The 12,779-nt window shown below is 40.5% G+C and overlaps 3 protein-coding genes across 3 annotated transcripts in view; all 3 read right to left on the reverse strand.

The window, feature by feature from the left end:
• The window catches only part of LOC121811919, a 4,872-nt gene extending 3,210 nt beyond the window's left edge, over positions 1-1,662 (reverse strand). The window contains exons 1-4 of the mRNA XM_042212612.1: positions 1,562-1,662; positions 1,001-1,466; positions 821-958; positions 30-236 (exon numbers count right to left, since the gene is read on the reverse strand). Coding sequence (XP_042068546.1) covers positions 30-236; positions 821-958; positions 1,001-1,466; positions 1,562-1,662 — 912 coding nt within the window. The remainder of the gene's footprint in view (positions 1-29; positions 237-820; positions 959-1,000; positions 1,467-1,561) is intronic.
• Positions 1,663-2,417: 755 nt separating this feature from the next.
• LOC121811920 (GTPase IMAP family member 7-like) lies at positions 2,418-4,285 on the reverse strand. The gene is made up of 2 exons (XM_042212613.1): positions 4,258-4,285; positions 2,418-4,184 (listed from the first exon to the last, which is right to left on the reverse strand). Exons 1-2 carry the CDS (start codon positions 4,283-4,285, stop codon positions 3,442-3,444), a joined length of 771 nt encoding a protein of 256 aa, XP_042068547.1. The 3' UTR covers positions 2,418-3,441.
• Positions 4,286-7,641: 3,356 nt separating this feature from the next.
• On the reverse strand, positions 7,642-9,891 carry LOC121811921 (GTPase IMAP family member 9-like). The gene is made up of 2 exons (XM_042212614.1): positions 9,886-9,891; positions 7,642-8,301 (listed from the first exon to the last, which is right to left on the reverse strand). Exons 1-2 carry the CDS (start codon positions 9,889-9,891, stop codon positions 7,693-7,695), a joined length of 615 nt encoding a protein of 204 aa, XP_042068548.1. The 3' UTR covers positions 7,642-7,692.
• Positions 9,892-12,779: the final 2,888 nt, after the last annotated feature.

The raw sequence follows: 12,779 nt of genomic DNA on the forward strand, positions 1-12,779 counted from the left end.
GCTGAAGCTGGACCAGGCGAAGCACAGACCGGAGCTGGTCCTGGCGTAGCAGAGGCAGAACCAGGTGACAGTGAGGCAGCCACAGGTGGTGGCTGGACGGGCTCCTCAGGCCCCCCAGCCGACATGGCAGGAGGCTGTGTAAGTTGCAGCAACACACAGTCTATATTGGGTGAAATGAGTTTATATGTGTTCTCAGACTGAGGTGTGGCAGAACCAGGCGAGGCGTCGTCCTCAGGCTGAGGCGTAGAAGCAGCAAGCAGTAGTGCAGCAGGTGGTGGTCCTGCAGGTGGCGGCACGGGAGCCGCAGGAGGTGGCGCTGCAGCCACAGGTGGTGAAGCAGAAGGTGGCTGAACGGGCTCCTCGGGCCCTCCAGCTGACGTGGCGTGAGGCTGAACGGGCTCCTCGGGCCCTCCAGCTGACGTGGCGTGAGGCTGAACGGGCTCCTCGGGCCCTCCAGCTGACGTGGCGTGAGGCTGGCTGGGTTCTCCCGAACCTCCAGCAGACGAAGAGGCTGGCTGGGTTCTCCTGAACCTCCAGCAGACGAAGCATGAAGCTGGCTGGGTTCTCCTGAACCTCCAGCAGACGAAGCATGAGGCTGGCTGGGTTCTCCTGAACCTCCAGCAGACGAAGCATGAAGCTGGCTGGGTTCTCCTGAACCTCCAGCAGACGAAGCATGAAGCTGGCTGGGTTCTCCTGAACCTCCAGCAGACGAAACATGAGGCTGGCTGGGTTCTCCTGAACCTCCAGCAGACGAAGCATGAGGCTGGACGGGCTCCCCGGGCCCTCCGGCTGACACTGAAATTGGCTGCACCAGCTGTACCTCCGTCTCCGGCTCCAAACCGGCCTGGATAGCCGTCCCACAGCAGCTTAGCTGAGCCTGAGGGCTAGCATTTCCAGGGCAAACAGTCTCTTTGTAGCCGGGCTCATTAACCGGAAAAGTAGTGTCAAAATCAACAACCTCCTGAGAGAAAACATGAGGAGCCAAAATGTAATCACTCACTTGCGTTTGTGATACGGAGCGTCGGTGGCGCGCCCGTTTCTTCTTTGAAGTGGCAGACGGCGGAGCGATGGGTGGAAGTCCCTGATAACTCCGAGGTCCCCCGAGAGCCAGTCGAGTTCCCCGGAAAGAGGGCTCGTGCTCCGGAATGAGCCATGGCTTCCACCGGAGCTCCTCCTCCAACAGAGCGCAGAATATTGACTGGCGCTCGTCGTGGTCTAAGTCTATGGTGTCCAGTGCTACCTCGCGCTGAACTGTGACAGGAGTATGGCGAGACTGTGATGAGGGCGTGGAAACTGGTGAGCTGAGAGGTGGTGACGCTGCGGCGAATCTCAGCGAACCGACACGAACACACTCAGGTTCCGGAGGCAGCAATGGAGATGACTGATTGTGGGGTTGTTGTGACTGGTGGGTGCTGGAAGCCATTTCCTGACTCGACAGTTCCTGGGCCTGCAGCATCTCCTTTATCCTGTAAAGGCAGCAACTATGGCAGGTGAGTCCGGGAGCTGGAGAAGGCGGGGATCCCTCTCCATAATAGCTTCAGCAACGTTAACCATCACCAGCTTGCTCTTCAAATCGGGCGCTGTAAAGATGCGGTCGAGGATCGCTTGGATACGAGCCGTCTCCTCCAGACACTCGACGAGAGCTGCATCCGCTGGGTCCATACTGGTCGGTTCGTTCTGTCACGGCGGGGTGCGCCGATGTGTGTGGAAACAGGACCCAAAAGCAGATGACGATGAGGAGTAGTAAGGTTTAACAGAAAGGTGAGGCTTTATTTAAATGACGGCAGGGTTAAACCAGGAAACCAAAACAAACTGGCAAAACACTAAGAAACAAAACACTAAAGGTACTAAGACCAAAAACTATAACTATAACTGAGGTGGAAAATAACAGGCAAAGACTAAGACTATAACTGTAACTCTGGTGAGATAAACAGACTAAGACTAACGTGGAATTAACAGACGAAAACTAGAACTATGGCTGAGGTAAACAGACGAACCGACAATGGCATGAAGAAAACAAAAGGCTTAAATACAGACATGAGGTGATCAGGGGAAGTGGGGACACATGGGGGAAACAGCTGACAGACATAAACCTAATGACAGGACCAGGAGAGGAAAGCTAAATACAATGAACAAAGAACACATGACATTGTCAAAATAAAACAGGAAATACTAAAACTAAACATGACAACACAACTTAACAGACCTAATACGTGATGAATAAATACAAAACCCCAAAACATAGAAAACCCAGGAACAATAACTGCCTAAACTAAAGGCAGATAGGAAATAACACAAACTAAATCACATAACAAAATGAGACAAATACAAACATGAACTCAGAGCGCTGGGTCAGAGACCCAGCCTGTGACAGATACTGATTATTTAATATTCATCACATTAGGTAAGTTCTGGTTATTGGTTATGATTTCTAGTGTTTAGGTGTTTCTGTGGCTCTTGTCATCCTTGTCTCTATGTTCATGTATTTGATGTTTGACTTTGATAGTCTCGTGTCCTGTGTTCAGTGTTTTGAGTATTGCTCCTGTTTGCTCCGTCCTCGCGTCCCTCTGTGTGTATTTATAATGTGTGCTTCTCCCTGTTCCTCATCGGACCGTCTGTGTGCCTTCCTCCGTGTTGCCCCTGTGTTTCCTCCATCAGCTTTCCTTGCGTTTCCTGGTACCTTGTCCCTTGCTTCGGGTCTCTATCCTCAGGTTATGTGTTTATGCTTATTTTCCCTGCCCAGGTTTTAGTTAGTTTCCTCAGTTCCTCCTGTTTGTAGTTTTTGTACAGCTGGCAATAAAAGCTTGTTTTTTGTTATCATCCACCCTCATCTCCGTGTGCCTGCATTTGGGCCCTCAATCTCCTCCTGCCATGCCATGTGCCTCACCAGACCTGACATAAATGGCAGGTATCTGAGATATTTCAGAGCATCCTGTTAGTTTCTTTAAAATAACTGGAGGCTTTTGTTTTGGAAATAAAATTAAATTGAGATTTTCCTATACCGGCTTGTACAATTTCAGAAACAAAACTCCCCATTCTTAAAGCATACTGATTTCATAGTTTCATCTCTTGTTTATTGGCCACATTTGTTTGTGTGTGTAGGTAAAAAAGTAAGACAGGAGGCCTTTTGAAATTTAACTGACATTTTACTTTCAACCCTAATTCAAAATAAATTTTGGGACAGTGTGTAAAATTTAAGAAAAAAACAAAATGCAATGATGTGGAACAACAATGACATCAAGAGGAAAGAAAATATGCCAGATGTGCAAACACTATTATACAGAGAATAAAAGGCATAAGACAGCATGTCACCTTAAATCTCACAGCTTATTCAATTTTGCTGTGCAAAAAAAGCCACTGTGATTACTAAAGATGGGAGTTAAGAGCTGTTTGTTCACCTTACAGACATATTATCGACTCACAAGAATAGCTGGCATGGTCCTAGTCATCAGCCCAGCCCTTTGCATTAGCCAACACTTTCTGAAACAGGAGGACTTTTCGCTGCAGTTCCAACATGAAGGGAGCGTTCTTTAAAAGCTTTTCAGGTGTGTCTTTATCTTCTTGCTGCAGAATCGTCTGTGCCTTCTCAAACATTTCATCAGTGTAGTGTGATCCTCCATTTGCTGCCACCATGTCATCAATCTTCTTGATCAGCTCAACCACCTGAGTTCTCTTCTTATTCATGTTGTTGAAAACATGGTATCTATTACCACATCGATTCAGCAACTCTTTGAGTTTAGGATGGCTGTTTCTTGTCAAATACTCATGTATGGTTGTTTTCTTGTGAGTCAGGTCATCACCATGAGTAAACAGAATCATCATGTAGTTTGATGCCTCAGGTCCAAAGAGTTGCTCCAGGGCTTGCACACAGTTGTTTTCTTCTTTGGTAAACCGGCCAATCTGAAGGACCATCAGGAAAACATGAGGGCCTGGAGAGCTCATCTGAATGGATTTTGCAATTTCTTTCTTTATGTCATCTGCACGTTTAGATGTATCCAGAAAGCCAGGGGTATCGACCACATGGATCACTCTCTTGCAGTGTTTAACTCGTTCTCTTGCACAGGTCGCCGTCACCGACTCTAAACTCACTTCAGACTCAAAAAGCTCTTTTCCCACAATCGTGTTGGCAGCAGCACTTTTCCCAACACCCGTTTTCCCAATCATCACAACCCTCAGAGGATCACCTGCAGAAAGAAAAAAATGTTTAGTTAGAAACCCAAATTTAGTTGAAAATCTCATTTAAAGCATCTTTTTTACCTTTAGGGATTGAGTCGCTGTTGCCCATCTCTAGTGCGTTTGGAGAATGAAATTGAAGCAGCACTCCACAGTTTTAGTGTGCACTCCGCCCAGAGGGTGGAGCTAATTCTCAGCCTATATCAGCATGAGTCTGACCTATTTCAAAGCAAGTTCAGAGACGCTGCTGAAACCCACAGCACTCTTCATTAAACATTTGCCAAGATGAATTCTCCTGAGCCTTCTCGTAAGTGACAGTTATTTAGTTTTATTGCTTCTTGTCAAAGTTCATCACATTTATGAATCATTTGCTGGTGTAATAATGTGATAATGAATTTCTGACCTCGAGATACCCGTATTGGGACCAAGTATCACGTGTTTATTTGAAAATAACATAAAACACAAACAGATTTAACCATTCACGAACCAAGAGGAGCATCAGTATTCATCATTTGTCCCAGAGGAGGACAAGCTGAGGACTAGCCCTTTAACCCTGGATCTGGGCCTGCGCCAGGGATTGGCAGATTAGATTAGTTAGATTAGATAGAACTTTATTAATCCCTCGGGTGGGTTCCTCTGGGAAATTCGATTTCCAAAAAAGCACAGCACCGACAGAAGTTACAGTTACAGAATATTATATATATATATATACACACACACACACATATATAAATACAGAGACAATATAAATAAAATATACAAGGGGATAAATAGAATATAATATATATATATATATATATATATACACACACACACACACACACACACACACACACACACATACATATAAATACAGAGACATATATAAATAAAATATACGAAGGGGATAAATAGAATAAATAAAATAAAAATACAAGTGAATTGCACATTTCAAGTATTTAGTCTATTGCACCATTGACTATTTACAAAGATGCAAGTGGACTTGGATCAGAGGCTAATTTTTCCCACAGAGATAATAAGAACTACTCTGCGATCAGACCTTGTCCTCTGGTCTAAACTCTCAAAAACTTGCGTACGTCATTAAGCTGACGGTACCATGGGAGGAAGCAATTGAGGAAGCATTTGAGCGCAAGAAGCTGCGCAATGCCAACTTGTCAGCTGGGGCAGAGGACAGAGGCTGGAAGATCAAGGTGTGCCATGTGGAAGTGGGGTGCAGGGGCTTTGTAGCCAGTACGACAGCAAAACTGCTTAGAGAGATTGGGATCAGAGGACAGGCACAACGGTAGTCTATAAGAGAATTGGCTAACACTGCTGAGAGGAGCAGTCACTGTGGCTAAAGAGGGCTGACATCACTTGGGCAGCTAAGGCAGTCAGCTAAGCACGAGACACACCCCCAGGATTGATCAACCCGTGGTGGGCCTGCCTCAGCAGGGGGCATCAAAAGGGTAGAAAACTTAACACTAGAAATTCTGCTGGTTGACTGATACAGCTGTCTCAGGGCCTCCTGGGGGCCGTGCAGTTAACATCATGGTAATGAAACCTAAAGGAGGTTTCCACTGCCTCTCTTTTAAGTACGCTTTTAGATACGGTGAGGGGGGGGTGTAGGATGTAGTCCGATCCAGTGGGGAGGTGTAGGATGCCAGATCAGGCGCCCCCCTTCCAGCTCTCCTCTCTGATCTTTTCTCTGTTGTCTTACTTCTCTCTATCACCTTTTCTATTCCTTTGAAAAAGTGAGGCTCCATAAATATTAAAGAGGTACAAGAAAGTAAATTGTAGAAAACTAAACAGAAGAAAGTAGAAGAGAAGTAGAAGAGAAATAACAATTTTAACATAAACCAGTGACACACTCCGGGGCCTGATCAACCCTGGCAGGGCCTCCTCGGATAAGGGTGTCTAGTGATAGACGTGGCCAAAACACCCGATGAATCCAAGGTCCACTGCTGGAGTGAAGATGGTAGATCGTAAATAATTGTTTTTTTGTAGTTTTTTTTTCTTTTCTTCTTTTCTTTATCTCCTCTTTTCCCTATATATGTATTTGTAAATGCATGTAATGATTTTAAATATATGTGATTCTGTTTGTTTTTTGTTTTTGTGTTGTTTTCATTGTTGTGCTGATAATGAATAAAACATGTAAAATAGAAACTTGCCTCTTGGCTTGTTCGTTTTTTACTTCTTTTTACAAGGACGACATGCTGCTTTGCTTGTGTTATTGGTTTGATCTAGTTTGGTTTGGTTTCCATCTCCAGGGCAAAAACACTTTTTAATTTGTGAATACAAAAAATTGACGATAGCCTGTTGTTCATGTCCTGGTCAATGCTGGTCTTTCTTTTTCACAGTAATAAAGATATGTGAAAAAACAAGGCAACTCCCCGTCTTCATTTCCAGTCATTTCCAATCTCATAAAGTGATAAAATGGCATTCAGGTATTTCGTGACATGATTATGCCTTGATGATTTTTTAACAGCAGTAATCATAATCACTAATGTGCTCTATGGGAGTATAAAACATTTGATAACAGGTTTTTATTATGTTCAGAAATCTTAGTAGTTTCCAAACAGCTTTAGATAAAGGTTAAAATGTAACAACAGGTGAAACACTAATTTGAATATTTCAATCTGACACATAAAACTAGTGCAAATATAAAGTTACTGTCATTGTATTTTGAAAATGAGTCCTGTGGTCTGTCTGTAGTTTTGCTGTTATCAAGTTACTGTAAAAATATAAATATAAATCTTTTATATAAAACTTCTATACACTGAGCATTGATTCCCTATTACCTCTTTTCATTCCCCGGGGGTTTATAACTACTGCCTCATGTAATTTTGTCTCCTCTCTCCCATCATCTATACTTTGTCCTTGTTTTCCTTCTCCCTAAATTCTCTCTTTCTCTGGAGATTCCACAGATTTTGTTAAAAAGAAGCTTTCCCTGCCCACATTCACTTAGTTCTTACTCCTACAGGACTATTTGTTGATGTCTCTAACAATGTAAACTCTTTACCTAACAGTATGAAGTATTCTGAGGCAAGTAGTGCCGCAATTTGGTACAATATAAGTAAAACTCAGATCGATGCTCTGACCTCTTCCTCAAATTATGATATGATACCAAAATAGTAAATAGATCGTTTTCAATTAGTCACTGAATTTTGACCAAATCGCGATTGATGTATCAACTTTTATGGTTGATAGTGAAACAAAAAAGGTGAAAAAACCCTTTTTTTTCAATTCATGTTTTATTTAATTACAGCAGATCTTGAATTTGTATATACTGCTCAAAATATTTACTAGTGAACATAAAAATAAATGTAATGTAGGTTACATACCAGACATACAGACTTAAATTATTTATACATTTGTTCTCAGACAACACTATTATACACATAATAATAGACATAAGACAGCATATCAACTAAAAACATTAAGCAGTTTTTTAAGCTACTGTGATTACAAAATTGGAAACTAATGGCCGTTTACATCAGATTAAGGATCCATTATTGACTCAGAAGACTGGCAAGTGTAGTCCTAGCTAGTCCAGCCCTCTGGATTAGCCAATATTTGCTGAAACAGGATGACTTTTTGCCGCAGCTCTGCCATGAAGGCCTCATTTAAAAGCTGTCCTGATGTTTTTAATTGCTCCTGCGCTTTCTCAAACATTTTATCTGTGTAGTGACATCCTCCATTTGTTCCCACCATGTGATCGATCTTCTTGATCAGATGAGCCACCTGAATTCTGTTTTTATCTTTGTTATCGAAGACATGATATCTTTCACCACACCTAGCCAACAACTGTCTGAGTTTAGGTTGGCCAGTTCTCAAATACTCTTGTATGGTTGTCTTCTCTTTAGTTAGCTTGTCACCGTGAGTGAACAGGATGATCGTGTAGTTTGTTGCCTCAGGTCCAAAGAGTTTCTCCAGAGCTCGCACAGAGTTGTTTTCTTCTTGGGTAAACCTGCCAATCTGAAGAACCAGCAGGAAGACGTGAGGCCCAGGAGTGGTCATGTGAATGCATTTTGCAATCTCTTTATTTATGATGTCTGTATTTTTAGACGTATCCAGAATGCCGGGGGTATCGACCACTTGGATCTTTCTTTTGCAATCTCTAACTCGTTCTATTTCACAAGTCTCGGTCACCTAACTGAAAATGCAGGAAAAGTGTATGTACAGTGGCAATTTTTGTGAGGGAAATGTTTGTATAGCTCACATTGAGTTTAAATTTGCCACTGGTATTTAGATTATAGCATTGTAACAATCACAAAAAATAAGACTGTCACACTGTACAAGCAACTGAACACAAGATTCAGATCATCAGTAGCATGTCAAAAACCAAAAATGTTTTTAAATGAACTTCAGTGCAACTTCAATAGTAATACCAATTATCAAGGATATTTTTCATCAGCTAATTGTTTGCCGTATCTTACTCATATCTGCCTTTTATGCTGGTACAGATGCAACAGGTTCCGTTCCAATCTCATTCCACAGTTAAGTGACAATCACACATATAATATAAAATAAGCTCTTTTTGAGCTAAACTTAGTTGCTTCTGAGTTTCTCTTCCAATGAAATGTTTTTTCAGAAGGAAGTTGACTTTATCAAAATGCTTTACTGTAAGTTCTGTTTCCTGGTTTTTATCTGTAGCTGGATGGAAACCAAAGAGACTTTTGATTTTACAGGAATAAAAGTGATAAACCTTTATTACATACTCCATATAGAGACGCCCAGCTACATGCAAGATCATCGATTTTAGGCTTTTTATTAATATTATGGTTAAAGAATCCATTTTTTTAATCAAAATTATCCACTTGTTTTTCAGTTTATTTTCCTTTGGAATTTTCAGTCTTCTTCTGATTTTTACCTGTTAATTGTTATTCAATAAATTGGAAGCATTTTATAGCTGACAGCAACTTAAATTCAGACCAATCTTCTCATACCACCATCTTATGGCTGCTTTTTTGCATTCATGAGACTAAGGAATAAAACCATAAAACCATAACAGACATCATGATGGAACGACATCAGCTGTTGGTCCACAGAGCTCAGACTAGAGTACTTGCTGCAACACCAACTGTCTGCCATCAACTGTCTGCCATCAACTGTCTGCCATGAGGCCTGAGTTTTAGTCCATTCCAGACATCGTTCATTGTTCAAAACTCTTAACAATCCTGAAAGAGTCAGAAAGGAGTTAGAGAAGAGCATAAGAGCAGGATTTAAAGGGAAAAAAGATGGGTTTTGATATTTATGAATCAGTAAAAAACTAAGTCATATGCTTATGGTTTGCACCATAGTGCCTTATGAATAGTATGCTTATGTATGTTACAAGAGTTTCCTCCTTCTTTCAGACTTTCGTCATTATTACACATGCCATCATCTGGCAAGAGATCAGATTTTTAAACAACTGGATCAGATTTTTAAGCCAAAGTGAAACGTTGGCCATTGTCTCTATACGATAAGTACTGAGACAACAGGCAGTGGGTTCCAAAAAGCAAAATGGTGATAAGGAAACATTAAACATTAAAAGTCATTAGATGTTAAAGGACTAGAAATGGAAATGAAGTAGATATTAATTTGTCTTACAATTTTTTTTTCTTTAAAAAGCCCATTGGTACATATTTTACATTTGGTTTTGAGTTTGTTTTCATAAGGCATGTTTCTTCTAAAAAGTATTAGTAAAAAACATTTTTGCAATGAGTTCTGGTAATATTTCCCGTTAACTTTTACCTCCATGTGGATAGATGCCAAAGAGACTCTGACTTGAATATAAAAACATGACACGCTCTGTTGTTGTCATACTCTTGTACTGATTACCTTTACTTCTCTCTTTGATAGTAATAAAGATAAGCAAGAAGTCTCATAAAGTCTCATAAAAAAGTGGTAGTCAGGTAATTTTATCATAGTGCCATATTTAATTTATTGCAGTAAGACTAAGCACCCTGGTGAACAATCAATCAACTGAGAACAGTTTTGTTTTTTTATTCAGAGATCGAAGTCTTAGTGGTTTCCATCTAACTGTAAAAAAAAGTTAAACTGTAACAACAGACTTCTGCAGCTGAAACACTATTTTGGATCTACTTTTGGATCTAATTATCTAATTGGACTGGTTCTTATATAACGGTTTTCTGCTCTACCTGAGCACTCAAGGCACTTTATACAACTTGCCTCATTCACATCATTTCATACAAGCCCATTTTTATGCTTTTTCTACGTGCTTTTTCTAAGTGTTTTCTATCTAACATTCACACACCCATGGAAGCATCAGAGAGCCACTTGGGGTTCAATATCTTGCCCAAGGATATTGAGCATGCAGACTGTAGCAGCCAGGGATTGGAGCTCCAACCTTCCAATGAGACAACTTAATCTACCACAGGGAACAGGCCTGTGAGCTGCCTGGACTTGCTGTCCTCGTGTAAATTAACTGATTTTAAACGGTCACTTCATGTCTCGTCCTGTTTTAGCTTCTTCTTGCAGTTTTCAGAAGTTTGAAAAGAAAGATGAAAGACTGAACACTCTGAATAATGAGTTTGTTACTTCAGAAGTTGTTAGAAAAAAAACACAGCCACACTTAGCCTCATCAAGTCTGCATGATGAAGCAATATTGGGGATTAGTGAGGTAATCCTGAGTTTTTCTGAGGGTTAGAAGTGAGATTCAGTTCTTACTAGGTTACTACAAACATGTAGCAAACTAAGTTCCAGATAACAGATCGGTACATATAAAACCACCGTATACTAACCATCATGTTTTTCCCTTGGACCTTACTTTGTTGTAATAGTGAGAGGGTGTGTTGAGAGAGTGAATTTTTTTCTTTTTTTGAGATTCCCAGATAGAGGTAAATTGAAAATTCATGTACAATACTACTACTGGAAACCTCCATTACGAGGACTAAAATGGACATAGATTTATGCTACTTCAGTTTTGTTGCATTGAATTTGGTAAAGTCACAAATAAAAACTTTATAACTTTTGTTGTTGTTGTTATTATTATTATTATTATGTTATTTACTCTGTTATTTACATAAACAATTAAACAGAATCACAATTTTCAAATCCTTTAAAATCTGTTTTTAAAATCACACTCAGAAATCACACACTAGAAAGCAAAGGGAGATGTAAGGTTTGCTCATTTACCGGATTGAATAATAGCTGTTACTGATCGGATTTGGGGAAATTCCTCCTGAAAGAAAAATGAAATAACCCAGGACGTAAAGGGTTTATTTCATAAAACATAGTCAGCACTTCCTGTGCTATTGACCCTATGACGGCTGAGATTCCTCTCCGTTTTACTGGAATCCAAGCTAATGCCATCCAGACTAAAATATTGCTTTAATCTGGATGGCTAAATGGCTAAAAATATAGTTTTGGGGTCCAAATGCAAAACTCTGCTCATTTGTGATTTTTCTATGTAGATAAATATAATTTGCTTTCATCTGAATAGCTACTGAAGTGTATACAGAGTTTCCTAAAATAGTCCCATGGAAATTATGTTTACCGAGGAACATATCCAGTCCCACAAAACTCTGTGAACTCCATAGGTAGCACATTTCTCTTAATAGCAATAGTTTATTCTAGTTAGTAATCATGTTGTGATCAATCCAATTACATTTCTGGAGAATAGGAAACTGTTTATTGCTTGATGCTAAAAAGTTACATTTAAAGACCTTGGCTAAAAAAAAAAAGGTTTTGATACTGATTATTTAATATTCATCACATTAGGTAAGTTCTGGTTATTGGTTATGATTTCTAGTGTTTAGGTGTTTCTGTGGCTCTTGTCATCCTTGTCTCTATGTTCATGTATTTGATGTTTGACTTTGATAGTCTCGTGTCCTGTGTTCAGTGTTTTGAGTATTGCTTCCCCCTGTCTCATTATGTCTGATTTGCCACAGCTGTGTTCAACTCCTGTTTGCTCCGTCCTCGCGTCCCTCTGTGTGTATTTATAATGTGTGCTTCTCCCTGTTCCTCATCGGACCGTCTGTGTGCCTTCCTCCGTGTTGCCCCTGTGTTTCCTCCATCAGCTTTCCTTGCGTTTCCTGGTACCTTGTCCCTTGCTTCGGGTCTCTATCCTCAGGTTATGTGTTTATGCTTATTTTCCCTGCCCAGGTTTTAGTTAGTTTCCTCAGTTCCTCCTGTTTGTAGTTTTTGTACAGCTGGCAATAAAAGCTTGTTTTTTGTTATCATCCACCCTCATCTCCGTGTGCCTGCATTTGGGCCCTCAATCTCCTCCTGCCATGCCATGTGCCTCACCAGACCTGACATAAATGGCAGGTATCTGAGATATTTCAGAGCATCCTGTTAGTTTCTTTAAAATAACTGGAGGCTTTTGTTTTGGAAATAAAATTAAATTGAGATTTTCCTATACCAGCTTGTACAATTTCAGAAACAAAACTCCCCATTCTTAAAGCATACTGATTTCATAGTTTCATCTCTTGTTTATTGGCCACATTTGTTTGTGTGTGTAGGTAAAAAAGTAAGACAGGAGGCCTTTTGAAATTTAACTGACATTTTACTTTCAACCCTAATTCAAAATAAATTTTGGGACAGTGTGTAAAATTTAAGAAAAAAACAAAATGCAATGATGTGGAACAACAATGACATCAAGAGGAAAGAAAATATGCCAGATG

This window comes from Haplochromis burtoni, unplaced genomic scaffold (genome assembly GCF_018398535.1).
Source record: "Haplochromis burtoni strain Fernald_Lab_line unplaced genomic scaffold, NCSU_Asbu1 Contig_382, whole genome shotgun sequence".
NCBI classification, from domain to species: Eukaryota; Metazoa; Chordata; class Actinopteri; order Cichliformes; family Cichlidae; genus Haplochromis; species Haplochromis burtoni.